We start from the raw sequence: 13,504 nt of genomic DNA, 5'->3' as shown, positions 1-13,504 counted from the left end.
AGTAAGTTTGTTTAGAGTAACTGGTTCATGGACAGAGAGATCCCTCTTTACATGATACGAAGGGTCAGACAGGTTTTGAGCAGTGGTGTTTAGTATGCAACGGTAGAGTATTTACTGTATTTGCAGTTCATTATCCATGCGGCGGGAATCCTGAGATTCCCTCCCACCTGAGCAGTATGAAATAGTCACAACCCACCTGTTCGAATCAACCTATGACCTTTTGTTATAATGTGAAGACAGATTCCTGTGTCCAATGAACAATGAGATTATAGGGCCCTTTGTAGTGTACTGTATGTAGGGTATATAAGAACAGCCAGCCAGGGCCAGCTCAGTCTACTCTCCACAACGGTTTTCATCATTGACTAACTAGAGAGCTGGTTCCAGGACTGCGCAGCGATCATTCCCCAGTGTGTACGTTTTTCTCTGTAACCAACTTATTCTCTGTTTGTATTTGCCATACTCTCTCTCTCTCTCTCTCTCTCTCTCTGTTATTGTTTAGGATTAAGAAACTGTTGTATATTGTATAATTTCAGTTGTTCTGTTTAGGTGTTTTATGTTAGTGCTGTAGTGTATAAGCTGTAACTGTTTTCCCCTTTTACATACTAAAATCATCTAGATAAAGGTTTTGGAACCCTACAAGGTATTGTGTGTTTATCATTACATTGCTAAGGGTATTCGGAGCGTCTCAATAGCTCAAGCAGCTTTTATATTAACAAGGTTAAGAAGCGTTATATCATTACAGTATATGTATATCCCTTCATTGTGTTGCATACAAGGTTTACTGTGTCATCCTGTGAGCGTCTGCGCCGCTCGTGTTCCTCTTGTGGGCACAGCGTCCGCTACGCTAGTAGCGTAGCATTACGGTACTCGGACCGCCTATAGCGTGCTCGATACCCAACGTAAGCCGTGAGCGAACGTGCCGCTCGTGCGTCTCGACCACGGCCTAGCGTCTGCTACGCTAAGTGCGTACCCTTACAGTACCCCGTACGCCCATTGCGTACTGAGTCTCTTACCAATATATAGTGAATGTTATAAGATAAATAATTAGCTTTATCAGATTGATATCCCAGATTTCTACTAGGATTGCACATTATGAGACTGAATCACAGATTTTAAAACAATCTGTGGAGGGTTTGTCTGGTTCTGTCTCCACTACCTCAAAATCCCCTGGTGTTTCCAAAAAACGTGCGCTTTCTCAAATTATGCAGGTTGACACGGACACCTACTCTAACACGGCAGAGGGTGATGCGTATATGCGGGTGGGTGAGGCTTCCCTAGCAAGGGGGGGTGCACTCATGATTGAGGCTATTAGGAATGTGTTACACATTACTGACAAACCACCTGAACAGGTAGAGGAGGCTTACTTTACAGACAATAAGAAAGTCTCCCTGACCTTCCCTGCGTCTAAGGAATTAAACGCATTGTTTGAAAAATCCTGGGAAAAACCAGAGAAAAAATTCCAGATCCCAAAGAGGGTTCTTGTAGCTTTTCCTTTCCCTGAGGATAATAGGAAAAAGTGGGAAAACCCGCCTGTAGTAGACGCTTCTGTATCTAGACTGTCTAAGAAGGTTGTTTTGCCTGTCCTGTGGTCTACCGCTTTGAAAGAACTGGCGGACCGCAAGATTTAAACTACGCTCAAATCCATATACACTGCTTCAGTAGTGGCATTAAGGCCCATTATTGCCTGTGCATGGATTTCTAAAGCCATATTAAAGTGGTCAGGCACGTTACTAAAGGAATTAGATACTATGGATAGAAGTGAAATTGAATTGTTTTTACGTAACATACATGATTCTGCGGGTTTCATGTTGGAGGCCATGAAGTACCTGGGTAATCTGACTGCAAGGACGTCGTCTATGGCTGTTTCAGCACGCAGTGGACTCTGGCTACGCCAGTGGTCTGCAGACACGGCATCCAGGAGAAGTGTGGAGAACCTACCCTTCACAGGTCAGGCTCTATTTGGGAAGCATTGGATGCGTGGATTTCCGCGGCAAACGCTTGTAAATTAACCTTTCTTCTCTCAGCCTCTCCGACGACGAAGAAACCTTTTGCTACGTCCTCTGTGCAGTCCTTTCGGTCTGCAAAAGTAAAGAAGTCCAAGGCTCCTACCACTTTCTTCAGAGGTGGACGCGCAAAATCCCCAAAAACGGCACCTGCTGGTTCCCAAGAACAGAAGTCTGCCTCTGTGTCGTCAAAATCCTCATTGTGACGGTGGACCTCCCTACCTGGAGAACGGGCAGGTGGGAGCGAGGCTCAGACGTTTCAGTCACATTTTGGTGTCGTCTGGTCTGGATCCCTGGGCACTGGATATTGTGTCCCAGGGGAACAAACTTAAGTTTCAAGAGCTCCCACCCCACTGGTTTTTCAAATTTGCTGACGGAAAGGGCTATCCTTCATGAAGCCATTCACAAATTGGAATGGTCTGCTGTTATTGTTCCAGTTCCACCTCATCTAGTACACCAGGGTTACTAGTCAAACCTTTTCGTGGTTCGGTCAGGCCTATTTTGAACCTGAAGTCGCTAAACCCTTATCTGAGGCAATTCAAGTTCAAAATAAAGTCTCTGAGAGCGGTGATCTCAGGGATAGAGGAGGGAGAGTTCCTGATATCTCTAGATATAAAGGATGCGTTCCTCCACATTCCGATTTGGCCCCCACACCAGGCTTATCTCAGATTTGCACTGGTGGATTGTCACTATCCGTTCCAGGCACTGCCATTCAGCCTCTCCACAGCACCAAGAGTGTTCACCAAGGTAATGGCAGAGATGATGATTCTCCCCATCGCAAACAGGGTGTGAATATAATTCCATATCTGGACGATCTGCTGATAAAGCCATCTTCCAGGGAGAGGTTATTGCAGTCCATTGCTCTCGCGACTCGACTTCTCAGGGAACACGGATGGATCCTGAATCTTCCAAAGTCACATTTGGAGCCAACAAGGAGATTCTTTCCTAGGGATGATCCTCGACACGGAGATGCAGAGGGTATTTCTTACAGTGGAAAAAGCGTTGGTGATTTAAACGATGGTTCATGATGTCTTGAGACCTGCCCGGGTATCTGTTCATCAGTGCACTCCAACTGGATCTTCTGGATTAGTGGTCGGGATCTCACCTGCACATGCACCAGAGGATACGCCTGTTACCGAAAGCCAGGATTTGACTCCTGTGGTGGCTACATCTGCCTCGCCTTCTCAAGGGTCGCAGGTTCGGTATTCAGAACTGGATCCTTTTAACCACGGATGCAAGTCTCAGCGGTTGGGGCGTAGTCACACAAAGGGAAACCTTCCAAGAAAGGTGGTTAAGTCTGGAATCCATTCTTCCAATAAACATTTTGGAGCTAAGAGCCGTGTACAACGGCCTTCTACAATCGGCACATCTTCTACATGATCAATCCATTCAGGTGCAGTCGTACAATGTAACGACTGTGGCCTACATAAACCGACAAGGCAGAAAGAAGAGCAGAACTGCAATGTCAGAGGAAACAAGAATCCTCCTCTGGGCAGAAAGCAAGCGTTGGCGCTGTCAGTAATCTTCATGTCGGGAGTGGACAACTGGGAAGCGGACTTCCTCAGCAGACACTACCTCCCGGAGAGTGGGGCCTCTATCCGGATGTGTTCACGGGGGTGACAAGTCTTTGGGGTATACCTCAAATAGACATGATGGCCTCCCGTCTCAACAAGAAGCTTCGAAGGTACTGTTCCAGTTCACGAGACCCACAAGGGTTGATGGTGGACGCCCTGGTGACTCCGTGGATGTTCCAGTCAGTGTACGTGTTTCTTCCTCTTCCACTCATTCCACGGATTCTAAAACTCATAAAGAGAACAAGAGTTCAGGCAATCCTCATTGTTCCGGACTGGCCAAGAAGGACTTGGTACGCGGATCTTCTGGATCTACTGCTGGGAAATCCGAGACCTCTTCTTCTTCAGGAGGACCTTTTGCAACAGGGGCCGTTAGCTTATCAAAACTTAACCACGGCTACGAAAGGGATTCTGCACATCCAGCCTCCCTTTGTGCTGCCTACGGAGCCCTGGGATCTTAACGTGGTGTTATAGTTCCTCCAATCGGGTTGGTTTGAGCCTCTTCAGGAGGTTGAGGTCAAGTTTCTCACGTGAAAGGCTTTCACTTTGTTAGGTGTCCTGCATCTAAGCCGACAATCTCTCACTGGATCAGGGTCACTATCCAGCATGCATATTCAATGGCTGGTTTGCTGTGTCCAAAATCTGTTAAGACCCACTCTACTCATAAGGTGGGTTCTTTCTGGGCAGCTGCCCAGGGTGTCTCGGCTTTACAACTTTGCTGTGCAGCTACTTGGTCTTGGTCAAACACGTTTGCCAAGTTCTACAAGTTCGATACTTTGGCCTCTGAGGACCTAAAGTTTGGTCAATCAGTTCTGCAGCAGCCTCCGCGCTCGGGAGCTTTGGTACATCCCCATGGTACTAATATGGACCCCAGCATCCTCTAGGACATAAGAGAAAATAGGATTTTAATTACCTACCGGTAATTCCTTTTCTCGTAGTCCGTAGAGGATGCTGGGTGCCCACCCAGCGCTTCGTGATCCTGCAGTGGTTATTTGGTTCAGTACTGCTTTGTTCTTGGTTAAGTACTGTTTTGGTTACTTGGTTAAGTAATATTGTTCAGCCGTTGCTGAGTTTTCGAGCTGGTTAGCTTGGTTTGCCTTGTATGCGTGTGCTGGTGTGAATCTCACCACTATCTGTGTAAAATCCTTCTCTCAAAGTTGTCAGTCTCCTCGGGCACAGTTTCTAGTCTGGTAGGAGGGGCATAGAGGGAGGAGCCAGCCCACACTATCAATCTCTTAAAGTGCCCATGGCTCCTGGTGGACCAGTTTATAACCCATGGTACTAATATGGACCCCAGCATCCTCTACGTACTACGAGAAAAGGATTTACCGGTAGGTAATTAAAATCCAATTTATTTTTTTTTAATGCCTGAATTTTTTGTATACCTCCTTGTATACGGTAAAAAAAAATCTATCCAAAATGGCAAATAATAATAATAATTGTGATGAAGTAAACTAAAAGCAAATGTGTGCATTTTCTGTTTCACAACAACCACTGCAAGTTATTTGTGGTTTCTCCTACAGGTCCACAGGGTATCCACAGGCATATCAGATTTTTGTTTGGTGCGGCAGGAGCCGGACCATGGTCAGAGGGCTGCTTTTTTTTTTTTTTTAGCAGCCATAAGCTTTCTTATTTTATTTTTATAGTCCTTACTATTTTCTGAGTGATCTTTCTAATAAGCGTCTTATACTTACCTTGGAAAAAGTCGCTCCAACTCTCCACCGAGATGCGACAAAGCTTACCCACGAGTACAATGCTGTTTAGGCGGGCGTCTGTGTCTGATATACTAGCAGGTCCAGCAGACGTTACCAGGCTGTGGCCGGAGCATGGGGAGAAGGTAAGGCATCGGTTCCGCTTAGAGGGGGAACGCGGATACAGCCACACTGTTTTGGGTGGAGACTACCAAACAGTCGCCGAAGCGGCAGCCAAAGAGAGTGCACCAGCACTAGGCCTTAGGGATCATAGGCTCCAGGGGGGTAGTATGAGGCCACGATCCCTAGGGTTGATGTCAGCAGTGGGGAGTCAGACTCTCCCCTTGTCTCCCCCTCCCCCCGGTTCATGACCAGTTTCCTCAGAGTCCCCCACCATGAACTTTTTCCCCGCTTGCGTCTGAGATGCTGTGTACTCAGGGGACCCAGTCGCAGCATAGGCGGCTGTGTGACTGGTGCGTCAGTGTTCACTATAGGTTCACGGAGCGATTGTGTACACTAGTAGCGTCTGGATCCGCTCAGCATTTGCAAACGTATTGATCGGTCCTGGATGCGGGGGAGTTTTCCTGTATCCAACTCTACTGAGCGGGTAATACAGCACTAAGTGTCAATCTACCTTTGAGCACGAATAGTTAGATAAAGTGCCTGATGCATACAAGTCTAATAATTATTGCTGTGGTTTTCTTTTGCTGTGCAACTGAATACGTTTAAAATTCCTATATAGGGTAAGGCAGTAATATGTTTCTCCTACATACTTGAAATGTATTTGTAGTTGATTATGTTCTCGTATTGCTTTATTATACTAATGTATAACCTGTGACTGCTGGTGTGATTGCTGACTTTACTATAAATTGTTCGTCAGTTTTTCTGTCTTCCGATCCTTAATGCTGGTGCAAAGCAGGGTAGGCTCGGATTGTATGTCACTAACATTTGAAAGTGATTACAGTCACAAATTGTGTAATAACACTAAGGTGTGTGATTTATTTATCATGTCTAAGAGCGGCAAGGGTGGGGAAAATACACTTTCCACAGCAACACCAACACTAATTTCATGTGGTATTGCAGAGCTAAATTAACCTATCAGGACTAGTTCTGTGGGATTATGTGCAAAATGGTTTAGTTGTCTCCAAAGCCTCTTAAGTAACCGAGGCAGGCACAGGTTCTGGTTGAACCTTCATGGGCTACTATGCACAGCCATTATCCAATGTAGCTGAGCAGATAATGCCAGCCCCTATACCAGTGATAGGTTATCCTATTAACCCTTACATGCATGAATGGCAGCCTCTTAACAAAGGCAGGCTGAAAGGCCGGTGGTAAGTATATCACATAGACTTGATACATCATCTTCACAGTCTACACATGTTTAGCTGAGGACTTATTGTACTTCCAGGAGTTCTCAGCTCAGTGGACATGCCTGAGCTAATTAGTGCTATGTAAGCCATTCGATCCTCAGAAGCAGCATAGCCTGTGTTAGAAACTAAGTCAGCTGTATTTAAACGGCCCAAAACAGCTAATGGAAATTATGTTGGGTTACGCCCAATAGGAAGTTAGAATTCTAGGAAATTAAATTCCATTTATCCTCATCCAGCTGAGGACTGTTTAAAAAAGAAGATTGCTGCGATAATCTACATTATTTTTGTTTTCAACATAAATGATGTCACGGATAGGAGACTCGATGGTTTTCTAAAGACCATTTTTTATTTTTGTCTGGGACAATCATTAGACCAGCCTTGGCTTCCGCTCAGATAGCGTAAGCAGTGGCAGCCTGGGCTGATGCATTGACAGGGGATGCACTGCTCTTAATTTGAGGATGTTAATGGGCAGGGTAGTTCCTTGTGGGGTCCATTGCCCTTGAACCTGTTTTTCCATTGTCGGCGCCCCCATCCTCAGACTTGTGGCTGTAGTGAGCAGAGTCCACTCCAAAATTCCAAACCTCTTGCCTTTCAACATGTGTGTAGAGTTCAACCACCAGAGAAGTGAGACTTAGCCTTGGGTGATAGTCAGCCTTTGATGGAGAGACAGATGTTATCCGGTCCACTGTCTTAGCAGACGCAGCTGAAGAGGCTTTGTATGGAAACAGCCATACGGCATGTCCTCGAAGGCTTCCACCGTCTTTCCGAGGAGACGTATACATGGGTGTACAAATGCTCGACTATGGTGTAGAACCAAACTCATCATCTCCTTTATTGACTAGACTTTTTCCGAAGGGGAGGAATACTCTCTGCAGGACTTTGTCGGGAATCATCCCCAAGAAATGCTGCTTCTGTGTAGGTCGCAGATGAGACTTTTGGAAGTTTAGGATCCACCCATGTCGAATGAGGAACTTGTGAGTAACTTCGATTTTCTGAAGCAACTGGCCCCTGAAATGAGCCTTCAGGAAAAGATTGTCCAGATAAGGGACGATCGTAACCCCTTGTGTCCGAAGTAGAATTATCATGATGGCCATGACCTTCGTGAGCACCCAGGGGGCCGAGGACAGGCCGAACGGCAAAACCTGGAATTCGAAGTGAGATGCCCGAAAGGCAAATCTGAGAAACTCCTGGTCCGGAGGCCAAATGGGAATGTCCAGGTAAGCGTGCTTGATGTGTAAGGACAGCATGAACTTGTTTTGTTTTAGTCTCGCTATAATCGACTGAAGGGACACCATCTTGAATTTGAGTACTCTAAAAAAAGGATTGAGAGTCTTCAAATTCACAATTGGTCTGGCCGATCCGTCTGGCTTTGTTACAGGTAATAGACTTGAGTAGAAGCCCTGTTTCTGCTAATGTGTTGGGACTGGATCCAACACCCTTGCTCGATAGTCTCCTGCATTATGATACACCTGTCGTCTAAAGCTTGCAAACCTGTGGTAAAGTACCGGTGAGGTGGTTGGATTTGGAAAACTATTTTGTACCCCTGGGTGACGAGATCCCGAAACTAGGCATCTGGACAGGATTCTGTCCACACGTCCCTGTAATCTCGTAGGACGAGTTTCCACCCAGGTGAGAGGGAAGCCTGTCATGCACTGGGCTTGATGGTGGACTTACTGTCCTGGTGGGAGGAGAGTGCTGCTTGTTGGTGGACTTACTTTCCTGGTGGGAGGAGAGTGCTGCTTCTCTGCCATGACTTCTGGAACCTCGGGACCTCCAGCTCCTCCCTCTGTAATGGCCTCTGAACTTGGAACGTGCACATAAGGGTTTGGAAGGAAGGTCCAGTGTTCGGCCTCCGAGAAGCTGGAGCAGCTGAGGGGCAGATAACTTACCTACATTAGCCTGGAAAATCAATTTTTCCAGCTCTGGACCGAACAAGATCTATCCCATTTAAGGGTAGTGCCCGCTACTGCCTTTTTAAATTCCACATCCGCCTGCCACTGATGCAGCCAAAGAGCTCTTCAGGCAGATATTGCCAAGGTTAAAATCCGACCGCCGAGGGTGCATACATCCTTGGATGCACCCCCCAGATAGGCGGCAGATTCACGGATGTATTCAGCTAGAGGTATCATTTCCTTAGCAGAGAGACCTTCACGCAAGTCTGTGGACAGTTGTTCTGTCCAGGCTTCAGTAGCCTTGTTGACATAACACCATACTTAAGCAGGGTGGTGTAAAACACCCTCAGCTGAATAAATACAGTGCAACCAAAAAGTATTCACAGCGCTTCACTTTTTCCACGATTTGTTATGTTACAGCCTTATTCCAAAATGCAATAAATTATTTTTCCCTCAAAATTCTACACACAATACCCCATAATGACATAAAAAAGTTTTTTTTTTTTTTTTTAGATTTTTGCAAATTTATTTAAAATAAAAAACTAAGAAATCACATGTACATAAGTATTCAAAGCCTTTGCACAATACTTTGTTGATGCACCTTTTGGCAGCAATTACAGCCTCAAGTCTTTTTGAATATGATGCCACAAGCTTGGCACACCTATCTTTGGGCAGTTTCACCCATTTCTCTTTGCAGCTCCTCTCAAGCTCCGGGTGGGAAGCATCAGTGCACAACCATTTTCAGATCTCTCCAGAGATGTTCAATCGGATACAAGTCTGGGCTCTGGCTGGGCCACTCAAGGACATTCACTGAGTTGTCCTAAAGCCATTAAAACTTTGGCTACTTTTCCTATCTCAGAGGAATTAGATAGCCAATTTCAGGAAGCCTGGGTACACCCGGACAAGAAGTTTAAGGTACCTAAGCGTATTCTTGCTTTCTTTCCTTTCCTCTGGAAAACAGAAAACATTGGGAAAATCCTCCGGTGGATCCGTCAGTATCCATGTTATAAAAAAAAAAAAGGGCTTTCGGACCATAAGTTAGAAAACACCCTAAAAAAAAAATACAGGTTGAGTATCCCATATCCAAATATTCCGAAATACGGAATATTCCGAAATACGGAATTTTTTGAGTGAGAGTGAAATAGTGAAACCTTTGTTTTCTGATGGCTCAACGTACACAAACTTTGTTTAATACAGAAAGATATTAAAAATATTGTATTAAATGACCTTCAGGCTGTGTGTATAAGGTGTATATAAAACATAAATGAATTGTGTGAATGTACGCAAACTTTGTTTCATGCACAAAATTATTAAAAATATTGGCTAAAATGACCTTCAGGCTGTGTGTATAAGGTGTATATGATACATAGATTCATTCTGTGCTTAGACTTGGGTCCCATCGCCATGATATCTCATTATGGGATGCAATTATTCCAAAATACGGAAAAATCCGATATCCAAAATACTTCTGGTCCCAAGCATTTTGGATAAGGGATACTCAACCTGTAGTAATAATAATAATAATAATAATAATAATAAAAATAAAAATAATAATAATATATATATATATATATATATATATATATATATATATATATATATATATATGTATATATTTTACACTTGGCAGCGGTGGTTTCTTTACACCCTATAATAGTCAGCTGTTGGGTTAATAGAGCCACAGAGGCCTAGGTATAGTAGCTTGCTTCTGAATTTCAGGAAGATTTGCCCCAGGAAGAATAAATTGCTTTAGCACAGCACATACAGGAATCTGCAGTGTATCTGTGTGAGGCTTTCAGGGAGGTAGGTCTGCTAACTTCCAGAATATCAGCTATTGCAGTTTCAGCACGCCGAGCGTTATGGCTCTGTCAGTGGACAGCGGATGCTGAGTCAAAGAAAGACGTGGATGTCTACCTTACATGGGTGAGGCTTTATTTTGTGATGAATTTGATAAGTGGATGTTTAAGGCTACAGCGGGGTAATCTTCCTTCTTCAGCTCCACCTCAACATACCTACTTTGGACCTTCCTTACGGTCCTTTCGACCCACACGTTTCAGAAGTTTGCATGCCTCTAGAGCAGGCATTCCCAACCACGGTCCTCAAGGCACACCAACAGTGCAGGTTTTAGTGATATCCAAGCTGCAGCACAGATGGTTAAATCAAAATAACTTAGCTACTAATTAAGTCACCTGTGCTGAAGCCTGGATATCACTAAAACCAGGACTGTTAGTGTGCCTTGAGGACCGTGGTTGGGAATGCCTGCTCTAGAGGTACCAGAGATTGAGGACGTCTGGCTACCGCTGCAGCTCAATCAGACCAGAGGACGGCTATCCAGCCCACCACATGACTGTCTTCCCTGGGCGATAATTTCAGGTTTGGAGGAGCAGGAATTTTTCCACATCAGGCATACCCTCGGTTTGTCCTCAAAGAATGTCCGTATCCATTCCAGGCTCTACCCTTTGGACTCTCGTGAGCACCCAAGTCTTCACAAAGGTCATGGCGTAAATGATGTCACAGCTTCACCTACAAGGGGTGAATATTGTGTCTTACCTTGACAACCTCCTCGTAAAAGCACTGTTCAGAAACAGCTACTCCACAACATAACGATCACTCCTAATCTGGTCATCCAACATGGTTGGATACTCAATTTTAAGAAGTCTTAGCTGAAACCCACACAGAGACTATAGTTCCTTGGAATGATACTCGACACTGTGTCTCAACGAGTGTTCCTTCCCCTGGACAAGGCCTAGGGAATTCAGGCAGTAGTACGGTTTGTTTTGCAGCCACGTCAAGTCTCCATACGTATCTGCATCTGCTTTTTGGGCATGATGGTAGCCTCTTTTGAGGCAGTTCTGTAAGGATGTTTCCACTCCCGCCCATTGCAATTGTATCCAAATGAGCGGGGTCACACCTACACATGCGTCAGTTCGACTTTTACCTCTGTCTCACCTGTTTCTGCTGTGGTGGTTACACAATCTGCATCTGTTGAAGGGCCGATCCTTCTGACCACAGATGCAAGCCTCAGAGCTTGGGGGGCGGTGACTCAAGGATCTCCCTGTCAGGGTCGCGGGTCACCACAGGAAGTCGCTCTCCCAATCAACATCTTTGAATTAAGGGCAATATTCAACGCCCTCTGCCAGGCATTTCCTCTGCTACGAGACCGCCCTGTTCAGGTGCAATCTGACAATGCCACGGCTGTAGCGTACATCATTCATCACCACCTCCTTGGTGATTGAAGTAACCAGGATTCTGTACTGGGCGGAGAAGTACTCCTCTGCAATTTCAGGAATTTTCATACCAGGAGTCCACAATTTGGAGGCAGATTATTTAAGCAGACAGGATTTGGACCCCAGAGAGTGGGGCCTGCACCCTCAGGTTTTCCACCAGATCATCGAGCGGCGGGGAGAACTCGAGAGAGACTTCATGGCGTCTCGCAACAACAATGAACTACAGCATTATTGCTCGAGGACACAGAAACCAGAAGCAGTAGCGGTAGATGCGCTGTCAGCTCCGTGGTGTTTCTGACAGATCTACATCTTTCCTCCCGACTACTTTCTTGAGTATTCAAACGGATAAAGTGGGAGAGAGTGCTGACAATTCTCATTGCTCCAGATTGGCCTCGCAGGGCCTTATATGCCGAACTTTATGCTCTTCTTGTCGACGGCCCCTGCCACTTCAGGAAGATCTTCAGCAAGGTCCTTTTGTTTATCCAAACTTAAGGCGGCTACGTTCGATGGCGTGGCTTTTGAAAAGGCAATAGTAGCACAAAAGGGCATACTGCATGCAGTAATTTCCATCATGCTCATGGCTCGATAGGAGGTCACTTCCAAGCATTATCACCGTATTTGAAAGTCATGTGTGATCTGGTGTGAACAGAAGGGATATCCCTCCACTGCTTTCCGTTTAGGTCGGGTCTTGCGTTTCTTACAGGCGAGTTTAGATGCTGGCTTACGCCTAGGCTCTCTAAAAGTACAGATATCCACCATGTCTGTGTTTTTCAACAACATTTGGCATTGCTACCAGACTTTCAAGGATTTCTGCAGGGAGTTCTGCATATCCATCCCCATTCGTTCTGCTGACTGCTCCCTGGGATTTGAACCTAGTCCTAGAGTTCCTACAATCTTAATTATGTGAACCGTAGAATACTGCGGATTTTAAATACCTCACGTGAAAAACAGCTTCTCTCCTTGCTCTAGCATCAGCTCGACGGGTGTTGGAATGGGGGGGCGCTGTCGCGTATCTCATCTTCCATACGGACAGGGCTGAACTCCGAACCAGACGGGCCTTTCTACTTAAGGTGGTCTCGGCCTTTCATATAACCAATCCATTGTGGTACCTCTTTTTTCCGGCTGCCTCTTTCGCTTCCAGGGCTCTTGATGTGGTGCGGGCCCTTTTGCGTCTATGTGAACAGGTCAGCTGGGGTTAGAAAGTCTGACTACTTGTTTATCCTCTGAGACCAAAATAAAGTTGGCTGGCCAGCCTCAAAGCAAGTATATAGCTCGTTTGATCAAATTCACCATTCAACAGGCTCATTCTACCCGTTCCGTCGGTTCTTCCTGGGCGTGTTATGTTCTGTTTACCCTGTATTGTTCTAATGTCTGTTGTATGTAAGGTGCTGCGAAACACTTGTAGCACTTTATAAATAACATTTTGTATTAATAATAATAATAATATAGTTATAGATAGATATATAGATATAGGGGTTGGCATTTTTTACGTGCATTTTCTTTTTTGCATAGTAGCAGTTGATAATTAATTATCATAGAGAAAACTGGTTTATTTGTGTCTGTATTTATTTATGATGGTGATCGATTTTTTTTTTTTTTCTTTAGATGCTGGGACTGGATGGATCCCTGGTTTTCCTGGTAGGAAATTTGTCTTTTTCCCTAGCCTCAATGGGATTCCGTTGTAATACAGACATTACATTTCTCTGCTACATCTGTATGCATGTATCAAGATTATAATTTAGGGCACAGG

The 13,504-nt window shown here is 45.1% G+C and overlaps 1 protein-coding gene across 6 annotated transcripts in view; it reads left to right on the top strand.

Moving 5' to 3' along the window:
* Positions 1 to 13,504, top strand: part of MARCHF6 (membrane associated ring-CH-type finger 6) — an 845,067-nt gene that overhangs the window by 399,791 nt on the left and 431,772 nt on the right. For all 6 annotated transcript variants that reach the window (XM_063922758.1, XM_063922754.1, XM_063922757.1 and 3 more), the window contains one exon: positions 13,360 to 13,392. In XM_063922758.1, the coding sequence (XP_063778828.1) occupies positions 13,360 to 13,392 (33 nt within the window). The remainder of the gene's footprint in view (positions 1 to 13,359; positions 13,393 to 13,504) is intronic.

This window comes from Pseudophryne corroboree, chromosome 5 (assembly GCF_028390025.1).
Source record: "Pseudophryne corroboree isolate aPseCor3 chromosome 5, aPseCor3.hap2, whole genome shotgun sequence".
NCBI classification, from domain to species: domain Eukaryota; kingdom Metazoa; phylum Chordata; class Amphibia; order Anura; family Myobatrachidae; genus Pseudophryne; species Pseudophryne corroboree.
The sequence above is the reverse complement of the archived record's forward strand: the minus strand, read 5'-3'. Positions and strand labels throughout refer to the sequence as shown.